Raw genomic sequence first — 27,435 nt, 5'->3', positions numbered from 1 at the left:
CCTCTTTGTAGCCTACATCTCTCCCTGACTTGCTGCTTAATTGGTTAATTAGGTGTGCCTGGCTAATTTACTTTCTCAGGGCCAGTTTGGGAATACACCCCATCACAGGTGCTCTCTCTGGACCTTGCTTAGGGCTCCATCTTAAATATTTTTCTTTAGCTAGTAGGCATCTGACAGACTTGAAGCTCTGTCTTTCTCTAGGTTTGGGAAAGACCTTTCCATATCTTTTTCCTAACTTTGTAGCCTCCTGGCTACTGTAAGGAAGTAGGTAGAAAATAAGTTAGCATTATTCTCTCCAGTTAATTCCAATTTTTTCCTACAGTTGTGCACAAATTTTTCCAAGCATGAAACTGACTTGGTGGGGTGTCTTTGTTTTGATTTGGAAAGTTCACTGCTGCCCATAGCATTCCAAAAAAACAGTCTGAAACTGACTGGTCTTGTTAACCTCATCATGCTGCTTCTGGGTGAAGCTAGGAGTAGCATCAGAGGCACTGTTATTGTCAGAAAGATGTTTTGGTTCACGTTTTGAAGGTTATCTTTGCAACCATAATGTTTAGAAACTTTTTTTTAACATCTTAAATTCTGCAGAAATTGATGGCTTGGGCTTTTGCACTTGTCATTAAAAACTTCTGACTTATCAGTGTTCTGTTGTAAGCATGCTATGTGCTATAAAGATGAATTTACAAAGAGTTCAGTAAGTGTCTCAATTTAAATTGCTGCACAATGGTATAGAACAGCATGGGAGAACAGATCATAGGAAAAATGACTGGGGGATTGGGAGAAGAGAGGAGGCATAGACTGGCAACAGGAAAGAAAAGGTGGGACTGGTTCAGATGCTGTATGAATCAACATTAATTTTTGGTGACAGACTTATAAAGGGCAACCTTAAATATTTGAATGTTGTAAAGTAATCGAGCATCACCTGCCTGATTTTGCAGTCAGCATGAAACAATAGTTATGAGAGATGTGAACTCTCATTCACTTTCTTTGGAAGCACCCACGGACTTTTCCCAAGATGTTGTGGAACACCTCCCACTGCAAAAATGCTATGCATTTTGCTGCAGTCATGTGCCTTCTGTCTCTGCCCTGCTGGAGTCAGCCTGTGGCTGCCTCTTGCTCTCCAAAGCTTTTCCTAAAATTGGTTGGGGGTTAATTGGATTGTCGTATGTGTTTCTGAGCTGATTTGTAGAGCCAGACAATTGTGGGTCAGGAAGTCAAGCTTGCAGCCAGTGCAGGGTGGGGAATCAAAAGGGCAAGCTGGGTACTTGGGCTGCCTTGTGAACAGCACAGAGCCAAAGGCTGAAAAGATGAGCTGTTGGAGGCTGACTACCAGCCTCCTTTCCCTGACATGCATGGTGGGGAAGTAGGTTCCGAGATGGACTGACTGAACAGCACTACAACAGTCAAGACTTATGGAGCTGCCTGGAGAGCATAATGAATAACACCATCAAAAAACAATCATTGTTGAATATAATTGATGAATTTCTCAGTTGAACATGCTCATTATGAGCTGTAGTAGTAAGTGAGGGAGGAGATGGGATAGAATAAAATATTACTGTGTAACTTAGTGATGTTTGTTACAGAATTTGAGCCCTTGTCCTACTGAGTACACATGGGACCATGCCTGTATCCTATGTTCAAGTGTTAATACAGTTTTGTGTTCAGAATGAACTTTGAAGATGAAAAGCACTATACTATATGAGTGCTATGTAATTTATCTAACACAGACTTCAGTTGTGTTCCTTTCTTTGAGGTACCTGACAGCTGAATATATTTGCTTTTTTTCCGTAACTTTTTCCTGGGAGAAGTGTTTCAGAGAAAATATTTTTCTGTCGATTGTTGTTACCAGATTTGCCCAATATTTGGGGTGTGCTAATTGATTAGGGTTACTCTTCTGGGGTGTGTGTGTGTAATTCTATCAATGTACTGCTTGTATCACTTGTGTTGTCATACGGAGCTCTACTTCTCCCTGCTTCAAGTTCCCTCCCAATGGAGCTATCCTAGGTTCCCCAGGGCTGGGTTTTTCCAGCCCCAGCATCAGACAAACGCACACATTAACAGAGCACATCTTAGCAGCACTCCTAAGCAGACCCCTTATATGTTCCTGGACTCAGCAGGCTGGGTCGAACACCACCTCCAAGCTGTCACCCTCAAATGCCATGGGCACCACACCAGAAGTGCGGGGCCCATGCTTGGGGTGGGGGCAGCACGCAGAGCCCCATGGTCCCACTGCCTAGAAGCTGGACCCGCTGCTGGCTGGTTCCGGTACTGGGTCTCAACCTGAACTGTGAAAAACACTGCTATAAAGGATTTACTGTCTCTGAGCTTTCCGCCATTGTGTCGGTCTTTACTTTCTTTTAAACATATTTAGGAGTTCCCTAAGAGTAAATAGTAGCAACAGCATATTATTATTAATAGGTGGCAGCATCTGCAGGGCATAGGCTGGAGGGGCCTTGTCTGGCAACAGCAGCCGGGCTAGCAACTGAGCCCTGGTCTACACTAGGACTTTAGGTCGAATTTAGCAGCATTAAATCGATGTAAACCTGTACCTGTCCACACGATGAAGCCCTTTATTTCGACTTAAAGGGCTCTTAAAATCGATTTCCTTACTCCACCCCGACAAGTGGATTAGCGCTTAAATCGGCCTTGCCGGGTCGAATTTGGGGTACTGTGGACACAATTCGACGGTATTGGCCTCCGGGAGCTATCCCAGAGTGCTCCACTGTGACTGCTCTGGACAGCACTCTCAACTCAGATTCACGATTGTTTGCCATTGCTCTGACGCAGGGAGGGGCGACTGACAACACGGCTTACAGGGAGCTAAAATCAACAAAGGGGGGGGCTTTACATCAAGGAGTATTTCAGGCAGGACTTCACGGAGGGTTCCAATAAGAAATGGTGCACCTAAGTTATTGTTCTTATTGGAACAAGGAGGTTAGTCTGGCCTCTGTTTGATACATGGCTAGATTTACCTCGCTGCACCTTCTCTGTGAGTGACTGCAGTGTGACCTAGAGGAATGAGTCCCCTAGACAGGGGGCGGGGTGGGTTTGCAAATGAGTACAAAACAAATCTGGTCTATTTCTTGTTTTGATATACTCCATCTATCTTTTACATCTTTGGCTGGCAGCAGATGGTGCAGAAGGACTGCATGCCATCCACATCTCATGGCTGTTCGGCAGAAGATGATGCAATAGGACTGCTAGCAATCCGTATCGCCTGCCTGCTCGCCATAAGATGGTTCAATAGGACTGACTGCAGGACTAAAGAGAATGACTTGATCAAGTCACTCCAAATTTAGTCCCTGCGCCCATGTCTGCCCAGGCGCTCCTGATCAGCCTCACACAGGCGACCAGGAGCACCTTGGACATGACGATGACAGCTACCAGTCCTATTGCACCATCTGCTGCCACAAGACAATGGGGTTGCTGCTGCTGTGTAGCAATGCAGTACCACGTCTGCCAGCACCCAGGAGACATACGGTGACGGTTACCTGAGCAGGCTCCATGCTTGCCGTGGTATGGCGTCCGCACAGGTAACTCAGGAAAAAAGGCGCGAAACAATTGTCTGCCCTTGCTTTCACGGAGGGAGGGAGGGAACGGGGGCCTGACGATATGTACCCAGAACCACCCGCGACAATGTTTTAGCCCCATCAGGCATTGGGATCTCAACCCAGAATTCCAATGGGCAGCGGAGACTGCGGGAACTGTGGGATAGCTACCCACAGTGCAACACTCCGGAAGTCGACTCTAGCCTCAGTACTGTGGAAGCACTCCGCCGAGTTAATGCACTTAATGCACTTAGAGCATTTTCTGTGGGGACACACACACTCGAATATATAAAACCGATTTCTAAAAAACCGACTTCTATAAATTCGACCTAATTTCGTAGTGTAGACATACCCTTAGAGTAGTAATTGTATACCTAGTACCTTTTTTCCTAAGGCTCTGGTAGCAACTTCTTTCACTTCATTTTGGACCAAGGACTTTTGGCTGACTTTTCATCTCCCACTCATTGTCTCCAAGTGCCATGAAAGCTTCCAGCATTTTTTCTTCAGTCTTATCTGTAGTCGCAACCTTCTTCTTTTGCATTACAGCCGTACCTCTGAAAGAGGACTGGGTGTGACTCCTTTCCAGCACCTCTGCTCCTATATACCCTCTCTAGAGTGACACAGATCATTCCATCTTTGAAGATCATGGTGTGTCTCTCTAGCATTCAAAGCCTCAAATTGGGATAAGGATAAAATGCTAATCCTGCACTTGGATCCCTTGCATTGCAGTGATTTGTATTGATGAACCTCTGGGCTATCCTGGTATGTGATCTCTGAGGATGCTTTTTAAAAAATTAATGAACATGTTTGTTAATAAAGCATTGTCGCAGTGTTTAAAAGGTGTGCCATGTCTCAGGCACATGCAGAACATCAGATGTAACACTGTGCCTGAACTAAATGTTTAAGTAGAATCCATGCTCTATACCATGTGGTTTATATGACTGAGATAAATATCTCAACAAAGCTGTTTTGTTAGTCCCGTTTTTCATCCTTGGCTGAACAAGTTGGAGACAAAGAATAGAAACAAGTGGAAATTACAACTATATGAATATTTTTTTCTGTCTGTCTTATACATAGGTTTTCATGATCAACTAATAAGGAAAGCATTTAATTCTGTCTCTCATATATGGTTACCATATCTGACAAAGTTTTTCTTCTTTTACAGATATTTTCCAATTTATCCTTGAATGAGCGCTGCCTTTCAGCATCATTAGTTTGTAAATACTGGCGTGACCTTTGTTTAGACTTCCAGTTCTGGAAGCAGTTGGATCTCAGTAATCGTCAGCAGGTATGAAGACATAATTATGAAAAATTGAGTACATTTGGACAATTCAAAATTTGTTAAAACTAAAATCAAAATTGTGAAGTACATGCTGGTAGTTGGTGATCTTTGTTCCTTCACTTTTCAACTTTACTTTTCCTATTAGAAGGCAGAAGATGAGTGAATTATGTCTTAATTTAGATTTTCTAAATGCACTTTTGCTTTACTTTGAAGTCTGTTAGAACAGAATGAAGGTGTGCTCTATTTAAATCAAGTGGTGTGTTACCTGTCATCTATTCATTGTATACTTATGTAAATAAGACTACCACTGTTTAATAGCTCATCTTGGAGAAGAGGCCTGCCTTTGCTTAAATTGTTGAGAATTGGTTGCTACTAGATCTAGTTTTTGTGATCTTTGTCCAGCTGGTAATTGGTTCAGCATAATCTTAGGGAGAGGCGTATCTGTGGTGTTTTGTGGGCTTTTTTTATTTATTTATTTTTTTTAAATGACCCTCTTCATCAGTAGAAGGTGCACCGCTTAAACATGGAGTCTGTGTGTGTCCCCTGGGTGAACCAAGTCCAGAATTAAACCTGTCTAGGATTCACAGAGCATAAAGTCCATTTTTCTCCTCCCTTAGATTCCTTACGGTGTGTGACAGGAATCTTATTGGGCCTCGTATTGGAGTTGTTTATCGTTATTTTTAAATGCTGCATTCTTCTTCTGTAACAGCCTATGTGATTATCAAAGTGACTTGAGAATCCACTCAAAACAGTGGTTACACACTGTAGTTTATCTTTGGGATAGACCTGGAGATTGAAAATATGAAGGTAATACATTGGTCATGGTCAGATGATCCCTTCCTTTAGACTGGGGTGGGCAAACTTTTTGGCCTGAGAGCCACATCGGGGAATATAAATTGTACGGCAGGCCATGAATGCTCACAAAAATGGGGTTGGGATGCGGGCGGGAGTGAGGGCTCTGTTTGGGGGTGCAGGCTCTGGGGTGGGGTTAGAGGATGAGGAGTTTGGGGTGTAGGAGGGTGCTCTGGGCTGGGACTGAAGGGTTTGGAGGGTGGGAGGGGAATCGGGGCTGGGGCACGGGTGAGGGAAGGGGTGCAGGTTCTGGCTGGGGGTGCGGGCTCTGGGGCAGGGCTGTGGATGAGAGGTTTGGAATGCAGGAGTGTGCTCCGGGCTGGGATCGAGGGGTTTGGAGAGCGAGAGGATATCAGGGCATTGGGGTGTGGGGAGAGGCTCAGGGGTGCAGGCTCTGAGTGGCTCTTACCTCAAGCGGTTCCTTGAAGCAGCGTCATGTCCCTCCTCCAGCTCCTATGTGGAGGCGTGGCCAGGAGGCTCTGAACGCTGCCCCATCTGCAGCCACCGCCCCAGCAGCTCCCATTGGAGTGCCGGAGGGGGCCATTGGAGCATGTAGGAGCTGTAACGGGGCCATGCCATGGCTTCCAGGAGCCCGTGGTGCGGCTCCTGACCCAGCGCCCCGGCTGGAGCGGGGCTGAGCCGCGTGGTGTGGCCCCCAACCCAATGCCCAGGCGGAGCGCCAGAGCGGGGCCAAGCTGCAGACCCCGCTCCCAGTGGGAACGGCTCGTGTAGTTTGCCCACCCCTGCTTTAGGCTGAGGTCAGGGCTTAGCCTTACTTCTGATAAAGTGGAGGTATTGGTCTTATGGTCTGCCCTACGACCACTGGTCTAATGCTCTGATGTAGGAGGTTCCTTGTTGAGTTTCCAAGTATGATACTTGACCACTAGTCCATTTGGTTGATTATTTAATAGGATACTAAACCAGTTTTTTAAAATGCACAGTCATATCCTCCATCCTTATGGGTGGGGGGTGTGTGTGTGTGTGTGTGTGTTTTTAGAAGTCGCTATGGTTTTACAAATAGCCATTGGCTGATTAAATAAGGGTGGAGGATTGAGGACCATTAACGGCAAACAGATTGTTTATTCCTGTACTGTACAAGAAATGGAGGCAAAAAGTTTTTATTTTCATCTGCCCATAGCAAAACCAAGATCTCATACAATATAAGTGTTGAGTGATGAGCAATTTTGTCAATTTAGCTGTGTTTGCTTTACCTCTATTTTTAAAAGTAAACTTTTCTTCCTTACTGTTAAGAATTTTCTGTTCCTTCGTTTGGATAGGTTTTGTATTGTACTCTGTCCAATATGGTAAAGCTTTGAATTGATTCATAGGCTTAAACAGCTGGAATTTGGCTGTCTTTTCTACTTTAAAAGACTTATATTATGCTAATATATTATTGGTTTTAATTGATGAAATGTGTTTAGGTGCCAAGGAGATAGGTGCTGTTACAAAGGAACTACTGTGAAAGGCATTGTATAACAATTCCTGGTTAATGATGACTGAGCATGGGCTAACTGACATTTTTAAAAAAATCAAATTTTCTATTTTTTTTAAAATGAGAATATTATTTTTTAAGAGACTTTCTATTCCTGTTTTTTTTTTTCCCCTGTCAACATATTGGATTTCCAGTTATCATCAGACTCTCCAAGCTGCTGCTGTCATTAAAAAACCGGGTATCGCTGACATCACTGTAATGTTGAGATAGTAACAGCTATTGGATGGCTGCCAAAAGCTATCCAATACATAGCTTCTTAAGTGAAGAGCAATATCGAGTAATTCCAAGAAGCACGAGCACAATAGCTCTCTACTGTGTTCATAGAAAAGTACCACAGCAGGAGTGAGATTAAGGCCAGGTCTACACTCAGAAGTTAAGCTACATCACACAAGGGTGTGAAAAATCCCAGGCCATGAGCAATGTCATTAAGATGACCTAACCACCAACATAGACCATGCTAGGTTGACAGAAGAATTCTTCCATTGACCCAGGCACCACCTCTTGGGGAGATGGATTAACTATACTGATGGGAGAACCCCTCCCGTTGCTGGACTGAGTGTATATGCTGAAGAGTTACAGTGGTATAGCTGTAAGTGTTTCAAGTGTAGACAAGTGCTTAGTTTTTTCCCCATAAAAGACAGTGGTCCCCTGTTGAGGGTGTGAGCAGGCCATTTAAAACTATAGCTTTAATTGTCATCAGGGATTGGGACAGGACTCGTACAAAGGTAACTGTCAAGTTGATTACAGTAATTCATGCTTGGAATCTGTTAAAAAACAGAACTTTTTCCTTCCCTCCTTTGTGCAAATGCTTCCTGCTACCAAGTCATAGTACTCGTGTATTCACATATGATATCTCCTTCATTACTCTCTCTATATACATTTTTTAATCTAAAGAATCAGATGACTATGAGAATATTAAATTGAGAATTTGAATTTTGTTGACAGGTCACTGATGAATTACTGGAAAAAATTGCATCAAGAAGCCAGAACATATCTGAAATCAATATTTCTGATTGTCGCAATGTGTCAGATACAGGAGTGTGTGTGCTAGCATTTAAATGTCCTGGACTTCTAAGGTATACTGCCTACAGATGTAAACAACTTTCAGACACATCTATCATTGCAGTTGCATCCCAGTGTCCTCTACTTCAGAAAGTACATGTAGGCAATCAAGACAGGCTCACTGATGAAGGACTCAAACAGGTAACCTTAAATTTTTGTCAGAGATACCAAACTTGATACTGTCTTTTGCAGTGATATTAGGTTGTGATGACAGACTTTCTTCTAAAATCAGGCTAGTCCTTTTCAGCTGTATGAAGATTGTTATTAAAGGGGTACATAAAGAGGTCAGGAAACTGGGGATTTTCCATACAGACCTTCCATAAAAGAAATATTACTTGGAGTGCCTGGTCTGGTGTAGTGTAAATACATATCTTGCAAAATACAAAAAAAAAGTAACCTTTTGCTCTGTTTTTGTTATGGTTTAGAAAAAGTTAATCTTTTAGACCAATAAGTTTTCCCCCGATGGTTGCTCTTAACATAAGAATGGCCCTACTGGGTCAGACCAAAGGTCCATCTAGCCCAATATCCTGTCTTCCAACAGTGACCAATGCCAGGTGCACCAGAGGGAATGAACAGAACAGGTAATCATCAAGTGATCCATTTCCTGTCTCCCATTCCCAGCTTCTGGCAAACAGAGGCTAGGGACACAATCCCTGCTTATCCTGGCTAATAACCATTGATGGATATATCCTTCATGAATTTATCTAGTTCTTTTTTGAACCCTGTTATAGTTTTGGCCTTCACAACATCTTCTGGTAAAGAGTTCCACAGGCTGACTGTGCATTGTGTGAAGAAATACTTCCTTTTGTTTGTTTGAAACCTGCTGCCTATTAATTTCATTTGGTGACCCCTAGTTATTGTGTTATGAGAAGGAGTAAATAACACTTCCTTATTTACTTTCTCCACACCAGTCATAATTTTATAGACCTCTATCATACTCTCCTCCCTCCTCCCCGATGTCTCTTTTCCAAGCTGAAAAGTCTCAGTCTTATTACTTTCATCATACCCCTAATTAGTTTTGTGCCCTTTTCTGAACCTTTTCCAATTCAGTACATCTTTTTTGAGATAGGACAACGACATCTGCACGCAGTATTAAAGATGCGGGCATACCATAGATTTATATAGACAATATATTTTGTGTCTTATTATCATTTATCCCTTTGTTAATGATTCCCAACATTCTGTTTGCTTTTTTGACTGCCGCTGCACATGGAGTGGGTGTTTTTCATAGAACTATCCACAAGGACTCCAAGATCTCTTTCTTGAGTGGTAACAGCTAATTTAGACCCCATCATTTTATATGTATAGTTGGGATTGTTTTCCAATGTGCATTACTTTGCATTTATCAACATTGAATTTCATCTGCCATTTTGTTGCCCAGTTAGCTAGTTTTGAGAGATCCTTTTGAAGCTCTTCACAGTCTGCCTGGGACTTAACTATCTTCAGTAGTTTTGTATCATCAGCAAATTTCGCCACCTCACTGTTTACCCCTTTTTCCAGATCATTTATGAATAGGACAGGTCCCAGTACAGAGCCCTAAGGGAACCACTGTTTACCTCTCCCCATTCTGAAAACTGACCATTTATTCCTATCCTTTGGTAACTGGTTAAAAGACAGGAAACAATCTATGAGAGGACCTTCCCTCTTATCCGATGACAGCTTACTTTGCTTAAGAGCCTCTGGTGAGGGACCTTGTCATAGGCTTTCTGAAAATCTCTAAGTACTGTAATGTACACTGTATCCACTGGATCCCCCTTGTCCACATGGTTGTTGATTCCCTCAAAGAATTCTAGTAGATTGGTGAGGCGTGATTTCCCTTTACAAAAACCATGTTGACTCTTCCCCGCCCCCAACAAATTATGTTGATCTGTGTTTCTGCCAATTTTGTTTTGTACTATAGTTTCAACCAGTTTGACTGGTACTGAAGTCAACTTCATTGGTCTCTAATTGCCAGTATCGCTTCTAGAGCTCTTTTTAATAATTGGCGTCACATTAGCTATCCTCCAGTCACCAAAGCTGATTTAAATGATAGGTTACTAACCACAGTTAGTAGTTCTGCAATTTCACATTTGAATTCCTTCAGAACTCTTGGGTGAATACCATCTGGTCTGGATGACTTATTACTGTTTAGTTTATCAGTTTGTTCCAAAATCTCCTCTAATGATACCTCAATCTGGGACAGTCTCTCAGATTTGTCTCCTATAAAGAACGGCTCAGGTTTGGGAATCTCCTTCTCATCCTCAGCCGTGAAGACCAAGGCAAAGAATTCATTTAGTTTCTCTGCAACAGCTTTATCATCCTTGAGTGCTCCTTTAGCATCTCCATTGTCCAGTGGCCCCACTGGTTGTGTAGTAGGCTTCCTGCTTCTGATGTACTTAAAATTTTTTTTGCTATTACTTTGAGTCTTTGGCTAGCTGTTCTTCAAATTGTTTTGGGACCTTCCTAATTATATTTTTACATTTCATTTGCCAGAGTTTATGCTCCTTTCTATTTTCCTTACTAGGATTTAACTTCCACTTTTTAAAGGATGCCTTTTTGCCTCTCCATGCTTCTTTTACTTTTATTGTTTAGCCACAGTGGCACTTTTTTGGTTTTCTTACTGTGTTTTTTAATTTGGGATGTACATTAAAGTTGAGCCTCTATTATGATGTCTTTAAAAAGTTTCCATGCAGCTTGCAGGGATTTCACTTTTTGCGCTGTACCTTTTAATTTCTGTTTTATTAACTTCCTCATTTTTGTGTAGTCCCCCTTTTCTAGAATTAAAGGGCATTTTTTTGGTGAGTTCTCCCTGGAAATAGGACTATACGAATATGAAGCTGATACCTTAGTTTTTTTGCCTTTGGTCAGGATGCAGGAATTCTGAACTTTGCCTCAGTATTTGAATAATTTTCTCTTGCTCTGTATTCTTTCACCCTAAATACAGTGCTTTCTGATTTCCCTTTTGCAGGTTAAAGACATATTCTCCTATTAAATGGACATAGAAAGCTGTTCTGCTTTAAAAAGTAACTTTTATAGTTTTTACTTTTTATTCCCCCTCCTTCCATCTGAATTTTTTTTTTTTAAATTTCTGCCTCTGAAATCACAGTTAAAAGAACAAACATTGGGAGACTCCTGAAACTAAAATCTATTTAAAGCAAAATAGACCTTCAGAATAGAACTTGGCTAATTAATGGGAGACTTGGTGGGTGTCTTTCAAGTTATATCTTGATTTTTCATATTGTGTGGAAAGTTGAAATTTCCATGAATGTTTTTTAAGTCATTTATTTTAATATGAAATAAGTCTTCAAAAACCTCCTGGGTTTTTTTAGAACGATTATTCATTTGTTTTATGTTGTTTTCAAAATCAAGATTGTTACAAATTTTCATCTTATAATACACCAGTGGTGACAAGGAAGAGAAAAACCATAGAGTTTAGAAGTGTGCGTAGGGATAGGAAACACCAATGAGGGAAAAAACATCTCTAGTTTCTAGTTTTGTCTCAGTTCTCCATACCCTCCTCCAATGATTTCTGGTTAGTGTGTTGGTGGTGAGGAGTTTAGTTTTCTGGGAAATTAATGTGGTGTCATATTTCCTTCTACCTCTTAATAGCCCTCCCCCAACTCTTTCTATAGACCTCCCCAGGACTACTTGCCTTATTTGCCTGAGCAAGGACAATTCCTGGATGACTCTATCTGTACCCCATTCTGATTATATCCTCTGCAATAAGGGTAAGCAACAGGAACAGATGAATTATTAAGGAACACAGATCCTATATTCATACAATTACCTAGTGTTTTAATAATAAAAAATACAGACTAGATCATGTAAATTCAATCACTTTTTTTTCAAAGCTCACCCAGGCATCAGCAGGCCTTTGAAGAAGATGGAAAAATTGAATGTTGAAGAGTAAGTCAATATTCAACTTCAACAAAACACAACACACTGGTCTTATCAAAAGAAGTTTATTTCCCCAACTACACTTTGAGATCACAGATGCCTAAAAGACTATATGAATTCAAGTTTCCAGTACTACTGTTTGTGATATCGTCTGTGTCAGGAAAGATTCTGGAGTCTGGCCGGTTTAGTCAAGTGAAATGAATTTTCAGATTTTTTGAACAGTGCAGTTAGTAAGAAATGTTGATTGTACATATAAAGCTTGATATTAAAACGAACAAGTGAACCTACAAGCATGTCTAATTTTTAAACACAGCTACTATGTGGGACAGAGTCTATGTAACTGGGCAGATTGATGCTGGAGTCTTAAGCAAAGAAAGTCACCTTGAATTTTTGGCTTTACTGGGTTTTTGGTGTACCCTTCAATTAAAGCTCTTCCTGGACCACTGTTGTGCCTTGACTCCTAAATCTCAATGTCTCTGTTGCTCAAAAGAGCCTCTAGGAGCAGCACTGAAGTGAGGTGTGTGCTGACTTTGAGGAGGGAGTTAGGCATCAGTAAACTAGTACATAATGTATTGTCAGTCAACTGAGTATCATTAATGATTTAATTGTACATTCAGTGCTTGCCCATTTTTTAAAAGTTGAGCGTATGGAACTACCTGTTCTCAGTTTTGTAGCATAATGTTGTTTTGGTGGGAGCAATCAACTACAAAAACAAGTGAGAGAAAACAATCCTGCTTACACAGTGACTGTGTAATTGAACCACTTGTTGGCATTTAATAGGTTAACATGGAGGTTGTGGGGAAAAATGAAATTCTTTGGATTGTTCCAGAATTGTAATATCTACCTGAGTTTTTTGCATTTTTCATATGAGCTGTACATCAGGCACTGTGACTATTGAATCACCTTCAGTTTAGGCACGCATATATCTTGCTGCACATCTATGAACTGTAAATTAGGATAAAAGCTGAGAGTATAATCTTATTTCAAAGGGTACTGTAAGTATTCAGCCTTCCTATTACAGTTGTTATGTGGCAACCCAGTTCAGTTCAGGCTGACCACTGGCACAACTTCTTATATAAAGAAAAGAGGTGAAATGTTTTTATAAGCCAAGGTTTTTAAAAAGTGTCTCGTGATTTTTTTGGATGTTCTACCCCCCCCCCCCCCTTTTTTTTTTTTTTGCTTGTCCATGTGACAGAGTGGCCTGTTTTTCAGAAATATGGAGCACTTAGCCAATGAAAATAAGGCCCCTTTAAGGGTCCTCAGGTTAGGCAATCAAAAGTGGTGAAGTTAAAATAGCTAGTTACTTTTGAAAATTTCAGGGTTATGGTAGTAGCTGTCCATGCTCAAATGCCTATTCATGATTTGAAGAATGTAGCCCATGAACCATTTTTAGTAGTGGTTCATTTTCTTACTATAGACAGGACTTTAGTGATCTGGCAACTAGAAGTTCAACTTGTTAAAACAAATACACTAGGAAGTTTTGTTGCAAAATGGAGACGCTTAACAGAATTGATGTATCTGTCTCTGAGATAACTTTTCCTCAGTCTGTCTGTTTTTCCCAATGCAGACAGTGAAGCAGATACCTCTGATTTTGCCTTTGGCCACAGACATTTCCCATAAAGGGATTTCCTTTACAAAAGGTCACTTTTGTACAAAGATGTGCATTAAAATACTGGTTATTCTTGCACCCCAGAGAATTTCCATTTCTTGACTACTTCCATTAAAGATCAGGTAATAGTGTACCGCCAAATAGCTACACTTTTTTTCTTCAGTACAGTGGAGCCCTCATCGCTACCACATTCCATCCTGCACCTGCAACTGGGAGTGATTATGAATTACAAACTTCACAAAATATGTATCCTGAAGTGGTCTTAGTCATCCATTCATTATGCTTTAATTTTCTCAGACTGAGTGCAGTCTGAGTTTTTCAGGAATGACAGCTTTCTGCATAGACATTGTGATCTGGGCAAGGTTTCATGAGAATCTCTGCCGAGAGTCTTATTTTATTAATCCCCCAAAATGGGTCACCTATGAACTAATGAAATACTGAAGCTGGTAGTAAGCTAAGTTCAGGTTCTGACGTGGGCAACTTATCTCAGAACCAGAGGGAATGGTTATCACAACAAATGGACTTTTTGACTGTGGACTTTGATTCCTCGGACAGGTTAGTTCAGGATCAGTGGTCTCCACAGGAATGTCACAGGTGTATCAATTGTCTAGATCACTGAGCAACCTGATTAACTTATTGGGCAATAATTTCAGTAAAAGGTTGCCCCATGCTATCATTGGTGAAAACATCATAGCCATGTCTGTGTGAACAGGCAAGGAAAACAGTCACCTTCCCTATATGAGGAAATTGAATTCTATGTTTGTTAGATTTCAGAGTAGCAGCCGTGTTAGTCTGTATTTGCAAAAAGAAAAGGAGTACTTGTGGCATCTTAGAGACTAACAAATTTATTTGAGCATAAGCTTTCGTGAGCTACATCCGATGAAGTGAGCTGTAGCTCACGAAAGCTTATGTTTGTTAGAGAAACTCTTCCCTCCATTTGGGAACTTTCATAAGAAAGGTCTTTTTTTCATAGCAGACAAAAAGTGACCTGTTGAAATGGCACCTGCACAACACTGACTTTTTTGTCTCTCTCTCTGTTGGTAGAGATTTGGCTATTTAGCTGCAGACTTTTTTGCCAGGCAAAATTACAAAAGACCTTAGTTCTAGATGCTCTTTCCTAGCCCTTCCCCAGTTTGACCCCTGGTCTTTCATTAAGTACATGGCAGTACAGTGTATTGGCACCTCTCTTAAGCTGCCAGGTTGTGCCCCAGAATCTAAGCTTTAATTTTGAGTGTAACCAATGCAGCAATATTGATCTGTGTTTGCAGAGACCTGAAACAGTAGTTCTTACTATTTTAGAGCTATCTTGTTCCCCTCAGTGAGAGATCCTAATGATTTTAATATCAACATCGTTACCTATATCAATTCTAATCAAAGGATGTAAAAAGGGAGATGAAAGTTCACATTATGGAACAATGGTGGAAATCTCCTTTGCAAACAGATTGGAGAAGATCTGGAAGTCAGGGCAATTGAATTCAGATTTTTGTCAGAACAGTGTGTGTTGTGGGATCTATCTTTACTCTCCTTAACTCCAGCACAATGGTGCCCATGTTACTGGTATTGGTGGAGCTTGCCAAGTGCTGCATCGTCTCCTATCCCATTGCATGGTAGGAGGGGGGTTGGGGCTGTCCTGTTCCCTGGCTGGAGGAGTTGGGGGGCCTCTGGCTTGTGATCTGTAGTTGATACTTCCAAGCTCCGGCACCCAGGAAAAGATGGATAGAGCATTTCCCAGAGTGACTTCAGGCATAGTTACAAGTCTGTGGTCATGGGTGGGTTTGGGGGACAATGCTGCAGGTTACATTCCGATTTAGATGACTCCTGATTGGATTCTTTCGGATTATAACTGTAGAGCAGGGGTGGCCAACCTGTGGCTCCGGAGCTGCATGCGGCTCTTCAGAGCTTAATATGCGGCTCCTGCATAGTCGCTGACTCTGAGGCTGGAGCAACAGATGCTAACTTTCCAATGTGCTGTAGGGTGCTCACTGCTCAACCCCCTGCTCTGCCCTAGGTCCTGCCACCACTCCGCCCCTTCCCCCGAGCCTGCTATGCCCTCGCTTTTCCCCCTTCCCAACAAGAGCCTCCTGTGCACTGCAAAACAGCTGATTGCAGCAGGCGGGAGGCGTGGGGAGGGATGGGGAGGCACTGATTGGCGGGGCTGTTGGTGGACCGGAGGTGCTGGGGGCTGGAGGGAGATAGCAGATGAGGGGCTGCTGACCTATTACTGTGGCTCTTTGGTAATGTTCACTGGTAAATTCTGGCTCCTTCTCAGGCTCAGGTTGGCCACCCTTGCCATAGAGATACTGCTTATGGCAACCATCATAGAGAGGCAGCCTAGAATCTGTCTTTTACATCCCAGGCAGCATTCCCACTTGTGGATATCACCAGTCTACTGTACTGGACCAATCCTTTGGATTCCCTGTGCTCTCAAGCCACCTGAGTCTGTGTAGTATCCAGACACTTCTGCAGTTCTGGTTTCTCTGGCGCACTTTCAGGTTGCAGACTCCCTGTCTGGTACCTCTGCTTGGATCCTGTAGTCCAACTGTCTTCAGCTCTGAGACTAGTGCTGAAATCCCCCATGCCTCCATGGCATGCATCCGATGAAGTGAGCTGTAGCTCAGGAAAGCTTATGCTCAAATAAATTTGTTAGTCTCTGAGGTGCCACAAGTACTCCTTTTCTTCATGCCTCCCCAGTAGCTAATGCATGCTCTCCCCTGAGCTCCATCCTTGTGCACATTCTGAATTATCGTTTAACTGTTTGAGGACTGCATGATAGATGAAGGTGTGATGATTTGGGAAATGTGTATATTTACAGTTTGAGATTGCTGTTATGGAATTTGTTGTATTACAGGGGGCCTTTTTCTGCTTATGGAATCCACCATTTGCTGATAGGGGCTATAGCCCCTATCTATCAGACCAGGACAAAGGAGAATTGTTAACCATAATGACTGTGCTCTGACCAAACAATAGATATGCTAACGAGGTTTCTTTAGTGGGGAAACTAGTTTGACCAAAAAAAGAAAAGGAGTACTTGTGGCACCTTAGAGACTAACAAATTTATTAGAGCATAAGCTTTTGTGAGCTACAGCTCACTTCATCAGATGCACCAAGTTTGACCAAGTTTCCCTGAAGGGGGATGGTGAACAAAGAGAGTGGGAAATCACCAGGAGCAGCACAAAGAAACAACCTGGTGTTGGTGGGGGAATATATAAACTTGAGAGACTTTCAGAGACATTCAAGAAGCTTTGGCAGGAGAGAGGAAGAGATGGACATATTTTCCCTGGTAGCAGAAGAGGTCTGGCTTAACTGCAGGACAGCCAAGGTCAAAGAAAGCTAACTGACCTAGAAAGCTTCGTGTTTCTGAAGCGAAGCCATGAGTTGCTGGAGAAAGAGACCATGGATGCCCCAGAGGACTCTTTCCCCAAGCCCAAAGAACTTTCCAGAGGGGTGAGGAACCTGAGGCTGGGACATGCATAAATATATATATGTGGTGTTTTGTGTAGCTAAGTAAAGCTACTGATAGTCTTAGCTCCAGAAGCTGTGGCTTTAAGTAAAATATTAAATATTGGGAGACTTATAATATTTCCAGAGTTCGCTACAGGTGTTAACGTTCCTAATTACAACCTAGTTTTTTAAATATATACACTGGTTGAATGCGGCTAATGACTTAACTGAATTGAAGGACAGCAAGCCAGATCTTTTACAATGTTTCTCACAATTTAAAAAAATTAACAGATTTTATTTTAAAATCCCCACATTTTTTTTTGTCCGCAGCTCAAAGTGTTACAAGTTTGGGGAAGATGTACTTTATTGTGTGTATGAAATAAAGAAGTTGAATCCTTATTAAAGGGGAAAAACTGATCTCGGCGTTAATAGCGGCACTACTGCATATCTATAAAATACATAGACACGTTGTAGGTGCAGTCCTGAATGGCACTGAACAACTTCTTTCCTTCCATATCTCAGGAGCTTCTAAAACAAATGAACAAGAGTTTTGTTCAGATTATTCCACGTGTCTTCTTAGAAAACAAACGAATCAATGTGAGCGTTTTTTGGCTTGTCATGCAGGAAATACAAGTGCATTATCTGGGTTATTTAATACTGTTTGGCTCGTTTTCATCAATGAGGGAAACGACAATTAAAAGAAAAAAGGGTATAAGAGAATACTCTAAAATAATTTGTATAGTTTTCTTCAACTTACCTGATTACTCTGAAAATCAGTTTAGGATCAAATATATTTATTTACTTACATCAAGTGTAAATATGGTCAGTATGGCTATTGCTTCTCAATTTTCTTTCCAAGTGTCTGCATGATAGTATATTGAACCAAGTTTCCTGGTCAGTCAATGAAGGGGGCTCTGGAAAAACTGCTTGTTACCTCTGAACTTTTTGAGGTCGTCTTGGCTTTCAGAAAGTTATTTTTATTTGCCATTGGTTGCTAGGTCTGCAGTTAGTTGCTCTTTTTCCCAACTGCTGCCTATAAACCCCCAATTTTTTTTTTCAGTGGTTACTTTGGTACCTAGCTTTTAAAATTACTTGTCAATTGATTAAATTATCTCTAATGTGTCAGTCTGGAGATTCATTATATTACAAATTTTTGGCTATTATGCCTGAGTTTTTCAAGGCTTGGCTGCCATTTGGAACTAAGGTTTGAGTATCTAACTTGCAAAATGAAAGAGAGAGTTGATTCTGACTGCTTTTATTCTTACTAGGTATGCCCCTCAAAATTTAAGGAGAATTAGAATTAATGAACATATATTTTAAACTGGTATTTACAACGCAATTATATATTAAAACAAATGTGTTGGAACTGGTGTGGGGCACAATCCTCCTGGGCTGCTGAAAATTGTCCTGTCAGAAATCTGATTTTCCTAGGCAATGTTGTAAACTTCTTCCAGGTTCTTCAATTTCATCATACTATAGGAACACAACAATCACACTAGTATTATTCACAAACAAGAAAAAGTATCTTCCAGATGAGCATATGCTTCAAAAACATGCTACAAATAAGTTCATATTCTTGTATGTTTGCTGTTTTTCTTTAAGTATTAACATTAATTTACTTACTTGCAGCTGGGCTCAAAGTGCAGAGAACTGAAAGACATTCATTTTGGCCAGTGTTACAAGATCTCCGATGAAGGAATGATCATTATAGCTAAAGGATGTCTGAAGTTGCAAAGAATATACATGCAGGAAAACAAATTAGTAAGTACATGTTGAAATATATGAAGTTTTAAAAATGCTCATGCTGTCCTTTGTTGTTCTGTTTCCAACTTTTCAGCATCAATATTTTCTCTAGATTTTAGTTCTTAATGCTATTTCTAAATACTTTTTTTGAAGTTGCTAAAACAACTTCTCCCCAATTTGAGATTTTCAGTTCTCTATAGATAACACAGCTGTTGACTGACAAACTGAATGTCAAAACTCTTTTGGTATGTACTGATTAATCCTCTTGGAGGACAGCATATCTAATACCACTCCAGGTAAGTGTATGTTTTTGCACTTGTTGCATGATCTACCCTACAGACTTTTTTTTTTTTTTTTAAACTGCTTCAATCTAGAAATAGATTTCTTATAAAATATGTTCAGGCGTCAGATAGATAGATAAGAACAGGTCAAGTCCATGCACAATCTTATGCAAAAATTACACTCTTATCAATACATTGTTTAATAGGAAGTCAGTGCCACTTTCTCTGAACTTTCAGATGTGTAGTTTTTATAATGCCTGATCAGAAATGCTTGCAAGTACAACAATTTAGTAGTCTAATCTGGAAATGTGAAACCATTTCTCAATCAGGTTCCAGTAGAGCAATGTTCTTTAGATGATAAAAGGAAGCTATAACTGCAAGTAATTTATTTAAGAGTAATACAGCGTCTTTTGTGACCTAGATATTGGAGGCCATTTCTGAAGTGACAAGTTTGTTACCATCAAAGCCAGCAACTGCTGAAAGCAATAGTTTAGAACAAGTGAGTGTCATGTATGTAGGTGAGCTGCATACTATGTGTTTGTTTGTTTAAATGGTTCTTAGCTAGTTGATCTTTAATCTCAATTAGATAGTTTGACAGTACAGATACTAAAGCAGAATGGCTGTCTGTGTGTGGTATCTAATGAAAAATGAGCTACACTCTGTGGTGAATGATAGACACGAAAGAATACTTTGTATTTGCAGAGAAGTATGGGGCGCAGCAAAAAATTCATGTGATCGCCAAATGTAGCCCAGAACAACATGGAAAGGTCACTTCTTCATGGTGTAAAAATGGCATTTTTCAGTACAAGAGAGACTAAAATGATGGTATAATAATATTGGCTCAAAGTGCCTGAAAATATTAAAACAAAACCAAGATTTATAGTACTATAAGTTTCCAAAGATCAGGAGAAATAATACACACTACAGAATACGTTGGCGAAGAATTTTTTTTTCTTTTGAAAAGGCTGTTTTTTGCTTAGTTAAATGTAATTGTACTCCAAGGAAAGGCAGAAAAACAATCTCTGCCAGATGTGAAGATCCACGATTTGTGCATAATAGCATATGTAGATTTCAATAAATAATAACTGCAGTTGTGCATACCAGGTTATTTTATGTATTTGTGGCTGCTAAAGAGTGGAACTAGCTGCTATTCGCATAATCACTATAAATATATCGTTATGCAGTTTCTTGTGTAATTTGACCCTCTGTGTACCTGTTTTATTTTAATTATGGCATCTGTCTTTACCCACTGTATTTTCATATTTCTCACCTGAAGTCATAGTCCTTGATTTGTGACATCCTAACTATTTGCATTAGGGAATTTTCATAACAAGGATTTTGCTACACAACAATTCAACTTATTTCTGAAATTTATTTTTTATTAGGGTCATTGTAGAATACTCATTTCTGAACTAATTTCTGAAATTATAGCCCCCTATTAGGGACACTGTAGTCAGAAATGAGTATTCTGCAATGACCCTAATATAAAGTTATATTTTCAGAAATGAGTTGAATTGCTGTGTAGCAAAATTCTTGTTATGAAAATACAGAAGGTAGAAAAACTTTTTTTTTTTAACATTTCCTATAAATAGTATGCTGGTGTAAGTTGTAATTTGAAATTTTGTCTTTATCTTCACTTATAATGTATTATCACTAAAGCTGAGCAGAAAATGTGATGAAAAGTGAAATTATTTCTTCTGAGATTTCAAATCTCAACTATTTATAGGTTTTTTTTTTTTTTTAAACTGTAATTTTAAATTTCCAAATAAAATATTGTTTTGAACTGGAAACTCAAAAGCTTTCATTTTAGGAAATGTCAAAACACTCTGTTTTGACAAATTCAAAACTTCTTTCAGCATTTTTTAGAGTTGAGAAATTTGTCCAAACTGACCTGTTCCTGCAGAAAGTTTCAGTTTGAATTGTATTTTGCAGTGAATTAAAAAAAATTCAGCTCTAACTATCACAAAAAGAAACTGAATTTGTCACAAAGTATTCCTTCTCTAGAATCTTGAAACTAGAAATGAATTGTGAGACTGAGAGAACTAGATGACACAGAGTATTTAGTTAATGGAAATACTGTAATATTCAGTGATGATACTTATTGGTAGCAAAAAGAAAAGGAGTACTTGTGGCACCTTAGAGACTAACCAATTTATTTGAGCATAAGCTTTCGTGAGCTACAGCTCACTTCATCGGATGCAAGTGAGCTGTAGCTCACGAAAGCTTATGCTCAAATAAATTGGTTAGTCTCTAAGGTGCCACAAGTACTCCTTTTCTTTTTGCGAATACAGACTAACACGGCTGTTACTCTGAAACCTGTCATTGGTAGCAAAGCTTTCAAAAAGCTGCTAGGTTACTTAAAAACCCCAAGCCCTACGTTTTCCAGCCCCCTAATGCAAAAACCTCATCTGCTATGGGTCAGGACAGTAGGTTGTGAGTTTTAAACTGTGTCACAGTTGTATGGTAATAATTTACAGTTTAGAAATCTGAAGGAAAAGGTTCAGAATCATTTGATGCCATGGGGTTGTCTGAAAACAGAGTGATAGTAAGTGGCAAATATGTGCTGATTTATGGTTTGCTTTAAGCAAGTCATAATTTTGTAGACTTCGCTTTATAAAACACCATATATTGCTGGTTGTGCTTAGTTTATTGCTCCTTTGAAATTATGTTCGCTGTGCAGATTATTCTAGCATCTTGTCAGATTTCATTTAAACTGAGATACATGAAACAGATTTATCCATGGACTACTTCCTTCAAATCACACATTCTCTAGCAAAATAATTTTAAAAAATGCCTGACATATAATTTGTATACATATATTCTTTTTTTTTTCTTTGTAATTGTTTTATGGACTAACATCCTATAGAAAAGCTGTTTTTATTCTAAACGTACTGTTGTGGCTTCAGTCTATAAGATTGCAGAGCAACTCCCTTCTCTCTCTAAGGAGTTGAAAATATGTACATTTCACTGACTATTTCTTCTAATACGAAACTGTAGTAGTGCAGCATAGAGTGCTCCCTGGTGGCTGAGATTGCATGTGGACTCATCTCAGAGTTTGTTATATTAAAAAATGAACAAACAAAACTAGGACGCTTCAAGTTTACAGTGAAGAAAAACTCATCAGTAAAAATTGAGCTTTTCTATCAAATGCATAAACAGTATAATTAGGTCCCTGTTTAATCTGTGATTCTGCTTCTGTGGGATCTACTCCTTCTTTCAGAATTGTACTCCAGAATCAGAGGTGTCATTTTAAAACCCAAAAATTAGCCTTTTCATTTGCTAAAATAACAGTTGAGAATGTAGATGCAGTGTTATTGTGCTTAGTCAGAAGGCTGAGTTTCTTCTCTGCTCCAGAGCTCAGCTTGATGCAGGGAAGGTGGGGGGAACATCAAGGAGCTGGTTGCAGCTCCCTGATCCTCTGCAATCCAGCCCTGACATAAATTGGAGCTGTTCTTACCTATGCCAGTGGCATAAAATCCCTTGCTGACCTTAAACTAGTGGCGGATAGGCATAGTGGAGCTCCACTCCACTCTAAACACCCCTTTCTCATGACAGGCTGTACCTCAAAATAACAACCTGTACCCCCATATTCACCACTTGTATATGGTTATGATATATATTTGTACTAAGTATGCCTTGTAAAAGTCCTAATCTGTTGACAATTAGTGTCCTATTGAAATGTATGTATCATCATGGTATATGAAGTTATGAGATTCTGCTATAAGTCTGTGACTGAAACATGTGAGTCTCGGAAATGCGCACAGATCAGCTCCTTAGAAATAACAAAGGAACTGTGAACACAAGACTTACATGTCAAGCCTCATGTACACAAAAGATGTAAGCAAGAATGTGCATTTCATATGAAGGACTGAATGCAGGGCTGTCTATCCCTATGACACAACAAGGATTTTTTTCTAGCACCTGCAGGAGAGTATAAAATAAGGGACAGTGACATCGTCAGGCCACATCTCCTCCTCCACATATACTGAAGGCAACAAGATCATTTAGAAGACAGATACATCATTGAACTGGGGGGAGTAGTCATAACTGGAAAACTTTCTAGTTAGCACAGACTGTGGGCTTTCATGTAAGAAAAATCTTATTGCTTCAAATTTGATTTAGCTTGATAAAGTTTAGGAATTAAGATGCAATTTTATCTTTAATTCTGTATTTAACCAATTCTGATCTTCTATGCCTATATAACTTATATACACTTAAAATCTATTTTTCTGTAGTTAATAAACTTATTTTAATGTTTTATCTAAGCAAGTGTGCTTTTGAATGAAGTTTGAGGAATCTACTCATGTTACAAAGGTTGGTGCATGTTCATACCCTGTGAAGGAATCACAAACTAATTAATGAGCTTATTCTGTTTGGGGGATCTTGAACAGTGTAAGACACACAGTGTAGGACTAAGGGTGACACCTGAATATGCCATCTGTAATTCAAGAATGGCTGGGCCTAGCACTCTAGTATTTGTCTGGGAGTGACTTGCATGCTAGAGACTAGGGTGAGTGGCCATAGTGGCAGCTCAAATGGCAAAGCAGGGCACAGTGCACACCGGACTGGTGAGTTAAGGGGACGGCACAATGCAACAGTCCAGATTCTACCCTGGGATATGTCACATAGATCTCGTATCACAGAGCTGTGGCCAGGGGGAGGCTGGCACAGGAGCCGCTGTGCTGCCTCCACTAGCTTTAGGCGAGCAGCTAATTTCTGTACACGGGGAATTCTTTGCTGGCCACCTCTAGTCAGAATCCTGTGGCCACTTTGCATCACCTTAGTAGTGCATAGTAGTTGTAGTGGACCAGTGAAGCTACCTCAGACCTGCAGGCAGCCTGAAAAAACACGTGAAAGTGGCAAATTGCCCTGTTTTTCTCACTGGATTGCGTCTGAAACCCAGTGATTATAGTATAAATGTCAGCATTGTTAATGGTTTCATTGCAGATCACTTTAAACTGGCATTTCTCAAACTATGGGTCGGATCTTGCAAGGGAGGTGTGGGAGCATGTGAAGGGAGGTGCGAGCTGTGTGGTTTTTAAGAGCTTTGTCAGCCCCAAGTGGCTGGGACTTGTGTAAAAAGGCTGTGCATACCTGGTGGTGGGTATAAAGGAGGCAGCTGGAGCCCCACCACTGGGCTCAATCTTTCCTTTGCCCACCCCATCCCTCACCTGGAGGTGGCTGGGTGGCATCAGCAGTGCAGAAGTAAGTGCTAAGTCTGCTGTGAAAAATATTTACAAATATCACTTAGCCACTCTTACTTCTGTGCTGCTGCTGGTGCATGCTGCCTTCAGACCTGGGCGCCTGGCCAGCAGCCGCTCCTCTCTGCTTGCCTTCAGAGCTGTGTGGTGGTATATGTACTTGGGGAGGGGAAGAATAAACAACAACTGACACAAAGAAGGGGACCTGATCAGATAAGATTGAGAACCACCGCTTTAAACAGCTAGATAATGTGCTTATTCCATGATCTCCATACAAATCCCAACTGCTTCTGACCCAGCAGCCAAAACCTCCATTGCTCCCAACAGCTTTTGTAATGTAGTTGTAAGTTGCCAGTTCAAAAATCGGTAGCATATCAAACGAAAATGTCTTAAAATTATATTTGATATCAAAGTAACACCAGACGTTCTGTAATTTCTTCATTATTCATTTTCATATGTAAACATGTCCTTTCTTTTTTTTTATTCAAAATAAGTCTTAAAATCTTCCCTTTGCAGCACTGTTGCGGTGTAGTTTAGGTCCGGCTTGCTGTAGAGTAAATACACTTTTGCTTATAACAAATGGTTTGGAACAACCAATGCTATTACAGAGCCATCCAGCAGCAAAATGATGTCTTTTAGAGAGAGGATTGCTTTGCAATGAAATATGGATTAGTGAATACACTTCAGTTGCCTCTTATATTGCAGAGTAACTCCATTATGAGGCTGGTGGGACAGCAAGAACAGGGAAAGCAGAACCTTTTGTGTTTTTGGTGACTGGCTGTTCATAGCACCAAAAGCATGCGATGCACCTTACAAAATAGACAGACGCATTCCTTGCTTTGAACTTCTGACTGTTGAATGGTGGAAATGGTGTACCATAGATCCTCAGAGTTACGAACTGATCGGTCAACCACACACCTCACTTGGAACTGGAAGTATGCAATCAGCAGCAGAGACACCCCCCCCACCCCCCCCAAAAAGCAAGTATAGTACTGTGTTAAACTACTATAAAAGAAAGTTTTAAAAAAAAGACTTGACAAGGTCAGAAAACTGTTTCTGTGCTTGTTTAATTTAAATTAAGATGTTTTTTCTTCTGCATAGTAAGGTTTCAAAGTTGTATTAAGTCAGTGTTTGGTTGTAAACTTTTGAAAGAACAACCATAACGTTTTGTTCAAAGATACGAATATTTCAGAGTTACGAATATGACCTCCATTCATGAGGTGTTCGTAACTCAGAGGTTCTGCTGCATTAAGTGAAAGTTACAAACAATAGACAGAGAAAGAAGATGGGAGAAGTTACACTGTCACTTGGTTACTTTGTGTACATGTCTTATTACATGTGGACTATTTTGTTTCTGTCCCATTAGAATGTCATGCTTGCTTGCTTGCTTGCTTGATTTTATATTCTCTCTAAACAGGAGAGAAAATACAGGCAAAGCAGGGTATTCTCCCTCTCTCCCCCCCCCCATTGGGCAATTGTTCAGTCTGATAACATAGTAAAAAGTAACAAACGTTCCACTTTGCAAGCTTGTTGATTTGGTTTGATTTTTATAATTGCTCTGACAGTTTCTGATTTTATAATAGGGTAAAAACTGACATCTAACTACTTTACAGTAGCTGAACATAAATGGAAATACTGTTTTAGAACCAGGCTTTCAAGTTTAACATGTTGGTGTGAGGATATGGTTTTTACTTAGCTGCTGCTGCTATTATTTGTTTGGCTGGAGCTAACTTCTGCAAGGCAAATATTAAATATATTTCAAATGAAATAGTAATGTAGATCAAGGTGGTAGGAGATGAATTGGTTAATATTCCTCACCCTATCCCTCCAAAAAAGGTGATTAGTAAATTACTGTACATACTCACTAAATGAAGCACGTAATCCTTGTCCTGCATTCAAAGGCACTGAAACCTCTCAAAAAGTGTAAAGCATGTAAAGTATGGTATTGCCACCCTTATTTCTGCAATGCTGCTGGCAGTTGCATTGTCTTCAGAGGTGGATAGTTGGTAGGATGACCAGACAGCAAATGTTAAACAATCGGGACAGGAGTGAGGGTAATAGGAGCCTATATAAGAAAAAGACCCCAAAATCGGGACTGTTCCTATAAAATCGGGACATGTGGTCACGCTAGTAGTTGGAGACCCCCCCTGCTGCTGTACCCTCCCCAGGCTACCTCCCCTCCCTGCAGCAGCGTTCTCTATTTCAGCAGTTCTCAACCGGGTTTGAGACTCCTGTGAGACCACAGTACGTTTTAGGGGGTCTGCCAAGCAGGACCAACATTAGACGCACTGGGGCCCAGGGCAGCCAAAGCCCCACCACCCTGAGCCCCACCACCTGGTGCTGAAGCCTGAGCAACTTACCTTTGTGGAACTCTCTGTGGCATGGGGTTTGGCCGTTGCCCTGCTTGCTACCCCTAATGGCGGCCCTGGCTTTTCTGTGCAGAAAGACAGTTGTTGTGGTACAGGTGGGCCATGAAGTTTTTATAGCATGTTAGGGAGCCTCAGAAAGAAAAAGGTTGAGAACCCCTGCTCTATTAGGGAACTTGAAATATGGTAACCTGAGCACAAAATCTAAAGGTTATCACATATATTTTTTTTTTTTCCTGATCCAGTGGCTGCCCTACAATAACCTTGTTGATTCCCTTTTGGGTTGGGACCCCCCAGTTTGAGAAACTCTGCTCTTGCTAGATTGGACTGGGACGGGTGTTGTGTATGTGTGTGTTTTTTCCCCCACCCCTTCACTTTCCCCACAGCAGCCCAGGGACTCAGTGGATAGGTTAGGTTATAAAATTCATTTTTGTTGCAACTTTGCAGGTGCCTTGTTCCATAAGTAGTCAGGTTCCCTGATAAAACAGAATTGGAAGCATCTTAAAAGAAGGCATCTACTAAAAGAAGAGGAGTAGGGTTGGGGCACCTAATGTCTGATACAAGACAACAGGTCCATGCTTCCTGATCCACTTAACTCTAGTAAGAAGGAAAGGCAATGGGGTCCCAGAAATGGTCTGAGAATGGGGTGGGGAAGGAGACAGCAGTCCTCCACCAAGCAAAA

At 40.6% G+C, this 27,435-nt stretch overlaps 1 protein-coding gene across 1 annotated transcript in view; it reads left to right on the top strand.

Annotated features, from left to right (window-relative positions):
• The window catches only part of FBXL17 (F-box and leucine rich repeat protein 17), a 478,328-nt gene that overhangs the window by 5,364 nt on the left and 445,529 nt on the right, over positions 1-27,435 (top strand). Inside the window, exons 2-4 of the mRNA XM_074952924.1 lie at positions 4,714-4,836; positions 8,120-8,377; positions 18,792-18,923. Coding sequence (XP_074809025.1) covers positions 4,714-4,836; positions 8,120-8,377; positions 18,792-18,923 — 513 coding nt within the window. The remainder of the gene's footprint in view (positions 1-4,713; positions 4,837-8,119; positions 8,378-18,791; positions 18,924-27,435) is intronic.

This window comes from Natator depressus, chromosome 5, assembly GCF_965152275.1.
Source record: "Natator depressus isolate rNatDep1 chromosome 5, rNatDep2.hap1, whole genome shotgun sequence".
Classification (NCBI taxonomy): domain Eukaryota; kingdom Metazoa; phylum Chordata; order Testudines; family Cheloniidae; genus Natator; species Natator depressus.
The sequence above is the reverse complement of the archived record's forward strand: the minus strand, read 5'-3'. Positions and strand labels throughout refer to the sequence as shown.